The 5,000-nt window shown below is 47.7% G+C and overlaps 1 protein-coding gene across 1 annotated transcript in view; it reads right to left on the reverse strand.

Moving 5' to 3' along the window:
- Window positions 1-5,000, reverse strand: part of LOC140348865 (BTB/POZ domain-containing protein kctd15-like) — an 11,726-nt gene that overhangs the window by 6,041 nt on the left and 685 nt on the right. The window contains exon 2 of the mRNA XM_072434982.1: window positions 867-1,042. Within this exon, the coding sequence (XP_072291083.1) occupies window positions 867-1,042 (176 nt within the window). The remainder of the gene's footprint in view (window positions 1-866; window positions 1,043-5,000) is intronic.

The raw sequence follows: 5,000 nt of genomic DNA on the forward strand, positions 1-5,000 counted from the left end.
GGGCGGGGCCTCACCTGGACTCGGGGCCTCACCTGGACTCGGGCGGGGCCTCACCTGGACTTGGGGCCTCACCTGGACTCGGGGCCTCACCTGGACTCGGGCGGGGCCTCACCTGGACTCGGGCGGGGCCTCACCTGGACTCGGGGCCTCACCTGGACTCGGGCGGGGTCTCACCTGGACTCGGGGTCTCACCTGGACTCAGGGCCTCACCTGGACTCGGGCGGGGCCTCACCTGGACTCGGGGCCTCACCTGGACTCGGGCGGGGCCTCACCTGGACTTGGGGCCTCACCTGGACTCGGGGCCTCACCTGGACTCGGGCGGGGCCTCACCTGGACTCGGGGTCTCACCTGGACTCGGGGTCTCACCTGAACTCGGGGCCTCACCTGGACTCGGGGCCTCACCTTGACTTGGGGTCTAACCTGGACTCTGGGCCTCACCTGGACTCGGGCGGGGCCTCACCTGGACTCGGGGTCTCACCTGGACTCAGTGTCTCACCTGGACTCGGGGTCTCACCTGGACTCGGGCGGGGCCTCACCTGGACTCGGGCGGGGCCTCACCTGGACTCGGGGCCTCTCCTGGACTCGGGACCTCACCTGGACTCGGGGCCTCACCTGGACTTGGGGCCTCACCTGGACTCGGGGTCTCACCTTGACTCGGGCGGGGCCTCACCTGGACTCGGGGTCTCACCTGGACTCGGGGTCTCACCTGGACTCGGAGCCTCACCTGGACTCGGGCGGGGCCTCACCTGGACTCGGGGCCTCACCTGGACTCGGGCGGGGCCTCACCTGGACTCGGGGCCTCACCTGGACTCGGGCGGGGCCTCACCTGGACTCGGGGCCTCACCTGGACTGGGGCGGGGCCTCACCTGGACTCGGGGTACTTGGTCAGCGTGGCCAGGCTGCTCGTGTACATGTGTCCTCCCACGTCGATGTGGACCGGAGCGTTGGTCTTTGTGAGCTGAGCCGGGGACGGGATTCCCTGAGGCGAGAGCGGGGACACGGGAGAGCGACTGACGGAGTGACGAGAGGCGCTCCGAGCGTCCTGAAAGACGAGGGACATGAGGGTGAGAAGACACGAGAGTGAGGAGAGACGAGAGACATGAGAGTGAGGAGAGACACAAGGGTGAGGAGAGACACGAGAGACACGAAAGTGAGGAGAGACATGAGAGTGAGGAGAGGCGAGAGACATGAGAGTGACGAGAGACACAAGGGTGAGGAGAGACGAGAATGAGGTGAGACACGAGGGACACGAGAGTGAGGAGAGACACAAGGGTGAGGAGAGACGAGAGTGAGGTGAGACACGAGAGACATGAGAGTGAGGAGAGACACAAGGGTGACGAGACACGAGAGTGTGTCTAAAGTGTGTGTCTAAAGTGTGTGTCTAAAGTGTGTGTTTAAAGTGTGTTGTTGTGTGTCTAAAGTGTGTTTAAAGTGTGTGTCTAAAGTGTGTGTTTAAAGTGTGTGTCTAAAGTGTGTGTTTAAAGTGTGTGTCTAAAGTGTGTGTCTAAAGTGTGTGTCTAAAGTGTGTGTTTAAAGTGTGTGTCTAAAGTGTGTGTTTAAAGTGTGTCATCATTGTGTGTCTAAAGTGTGTGGTCAAAGTGTGTTGTTGTGTGTTTAAAGTGTGTGTCTAAAGTGTGTGTCTAAAGTGTGTGTTTAAAGTGTGTGTCATCATTGTGTGTCTAAAGTGTGTGTTTAAAGTGTGTGTTGTGTGTTTAAAGTGTGTTGTTGTGTGTCTAAAGTGTGTGTTTAAAGTGTGTGTTTAAAGTGTGTTGTTGTGTGTCTAAAGTGTGTGTTTAAAGTGTGTTGTTGTGTGTCTAAAGTGTGTGTTTAAAGTGTGTGTTTAAAGTGTGTTGTTGTGTGTCTAAAGTGTGTGTTTAAAGTGTGTGTTTAAAGTGTGTTGTTGTGTGTCTAAAGTGTGTGTTTAAAGTGTGTGTGTTGTGAGTCTAAAGTGTGTGTCTAAAGTGTGTGTTTAAAGTGTGTTGTTGTGTGTCTAAAGTGTGTGTTTAAAGTGTGTTGTTGTGTGTCTAAAGTGTGTGTTTAAAGTGTGTGTTTAAAGTGTGTTGTTGTGTGTCTAAAGTGTGTGTTTAAAGTGTGTGTTTAAAGTGTGTTGTTGTGTGTCTAAAGTGTGTGGTCAAAGTGTGTTGTTGTGTGTTTAAAGTGTGTGTCTAAAGTGTGTGTTTAAAGTGTGTGTCATCATTGTGTGTCTAAAGTGTGTGTTTAAAGTGTGTGTATAAAGTGTGTGTCTAAAGTGTGTCATCATTGTGTGTCTAAACAAGTGTGTGTCTAAAGTGTGTGTCTAAAGTGTGTGTTTAAAGTGTTTGTCTAAAGTGTGTGTCTAAAGTGTGTGTTTAAAGTGTGTGTCTAAAGTGTGTGTTTAAAGTGTGTGTCTAAAGTGTGTCATCATTGTATGTCTAAACAAGTGTGTGTCTAAAGTGTATGTCTAAAGTGTGTGTCTAAAGTGTATGTCTAAAGTGTGTGTCTAAAGTGTGTGTCTAAAGTGTGTGTTTAAAGTGTGTGTCTAAAGTGTGTGTCTAAAGTGTGTGTCTAAAGTGTGTGTCTAAAGTGTGTGTTTAAAGTGTGTGTCTAAAGTGTGTGTCTAAAGTGTGTGTTTAAAGTGTGTATCTAAAGTGTGTGTCTAAAGTGTGTGTCTAAAGTGTGTGTTTAAAGTGTGTGTCTAAAGTGTGTGTCTAAAGTGTGTGTCTAAAGTGTGTGTTTAAAGTGTGTGTCTAAAGTGTGTTTTTAAAGTGTGTGTCTATAGTGTGTGTCTGAAGTGTGTGTCTAAAGTGTGTGTCTAAAGTGTGTGTCTAAAGTGTGTCATCATTGTGTGTCTAAAGTGTGTGTCTAAAGTGTGTGTTTAAAGTGTGTGTCTAAAGTGTGTCATCATTGTATGTCTAAAGTGTGTGTCTAAAGTGTGTGTCTAAAGTGTGTGTTTAAAGTGTGTGTCTAAAGTGTGTGTTTAAAGTGTGTGTCTATAGTGTGTGTCTGAAGTGTGTGTCTAAAGTGTGTGTTTAAAGTGTGTGTCTAAAGTGTGTGTTTAAAGTGTGTGTCTATAGTGTGTGTCTGAAGTGTGTGTCTAAAGTGTGTGTCTAAAGTGTGTGTTTAAAGTGTGTGTCTAAAGTGTGTTTTTAAAGTGTGTGTCTATAGTGTGTGTCTGAAGTGTGTGTCTAAAGTGGGTGTTTAAAGTGTGTGTCTAAAGTGTGTGTTTAAAGTGTGTGTCTATAGTGTGTGTCTAAAGTGTGTGTCTGAAGTGTGTGTTTAAAGTGTGTGTCTAAAGTGTGTGTCTAAAGTGTGTGTCTAAAGTGTGTATCTAAAGTGTGTGTCTAAAGTGTGTGTCTAAAGTGTGTGTCTAAAGTGTGTGTCTAAAGTGTGTGTCTAAAGTGTGTATCTAAAGTGTGTGTCTAAAGTGTGTGTCTAAAGTGTGTGTCTAAAGTGTGTATCTAAAGTGTGTGTCTAAAGTGTGTGTCTAAAGTGTGTGTCTAAAGTGTGTGTCTAAAGTGTGTATCTAAAGTGTGTGTCTAAAGTGTGTGTCTAAAGTGTGTGTTTAAAGTGTGTGTCTAAAGTGTGTATCTAAAGTGTGTGTCTAAAGTGTGTGTCTAAAGTGTGTGTCTAAAGTGTGTATCTAAAGTGTGTGTCTAAAGTGTGTGTCTAAAGTGTGTGTCTAAAGTGTGTGTCTAAAGTGTGTATCTAAAGTGTGTGTCTAAAGTGTGTGTCTAAAGTGTGTATCTAAAGTGTGTGTGTTCGAGGCCTCAGGCTAGATCAGGATAATCCTCCTCGTGTTTCTGAAGATGATTGTGAAGAGGAGGAGGAGGAGCAAGAGGAGGAGCAAGAGGAGGAGGAGGAGGAGCAAGAGGAGGAGCAAGAGGAGGAGGAGGAGGAGGAGCAAGAGGAGGAGAAGCAAGAGGAGGAGGAGGAGGAGCAAGAGGAGGAGCAAGAGGAGGAGGAGCAAGAGGAGGAGCAAGAGGAGGAGGAGGAGGAGGAGCAAGAGGAGGAGGAGCAAGAGGAGGAGGAGGAGGAGCAAGAGGAGGAGCAAGAGGAGGAGGAGGAGGAGGAGCAAGAGGAGGAGGAGGAGTGCTCAGCGTTTGTGCCCCGGGACGTGCATTCACCTCGGGGCAAACTGACACACAGCTGCTCCTCCGTGAGTACGAGGGTTAGTCCTGGTTTAGTCCTGGTTTAGTCCTGGTTTAGTCCTGGTTTAGACCTGGTTTAGTCCTGGTTTAGACCTGGTTTAGACCTGGTTTAGTCCTGGTTTAGTCCTGGTTTAGAACAGGTTTAGTCTTGGTTTAGTCCTGGTTTAGTCCTGGTTTAGACCTGGTTTAGTCCTGGTTTAGACCTGGTTTAGTCCTGGTTTAGACCTGGTTTAGACCTGGTTTAGTCCTGGTTTAATCCTGGTTTAGTCCTGGTTTAGTCCTGGTTTAGTCCTGGTTTAGTCCTGGTTTAGACCTGGTTTAGTCCTGGTTTAGACCTGGTTTAGACCTGGTTTAGACCTGGTTTAGTCCTGGTTTAGTCCTGGGTTAGTCCTGGTTTAGACCTGGTTTAGTCCTGGTTTAGACCTGGTTTAGTCCTGGTTTAGTCCTGGTTTAGTCCTGGTTTAGTCCTGGGTTAGTCCTGGTTTAGACCTGGTTTAGTCCTGGTTTAGACCTGGTTTAGTCCTGGTTTAATCCTGGTTTAGTCCTGGTTTAGTCCTGGGTTAGTCCTGGTTTAGACCTGGTTTAGTCCTGGTTTAGTCCTGGTTTAGTCCTGGTTTAATCCTGGTTTAGTCCTGGTTTAGTCCTGGTTTAGACCTGGTTTAGACCTGGTTTAATCCTGGTTTAGTCCTGGTTTAGTCCTGGTTTAGACCTGGTTTAGACTCCACCGGAACGTGCCAAACTCCTCTTATAAATGTAAACACCTGACGGTAACCATGGCTACAGTCGCGTTGTGACGTCGTCAGCGCGCGGGTTTCACTCTTACATTGTAAATAAAAGATCGAGTAAGAATTCGGCTTTAATGTATTTACAAAG

The sequence above is a fragment of the Eucyclogobius newberryi genome, unplaced genomic scaffold (assembly GCF_026437365.1).
Source record: "Eucyclogobius newberryi isolate DKJ021-1_F unplaced genomic scaffold, fEucNew1.0.hap1 SCAF_7, whole genome shotgun sequence".
In the NCBI taxonomy this organism is placed as follows: domain Eukaryota; kingdom Metazoa; phylum Chordata; class Actinopteri; order Gobiiformes; family Gobiidae; genus Eucyclogobius; species Eucyclogobius newberryi.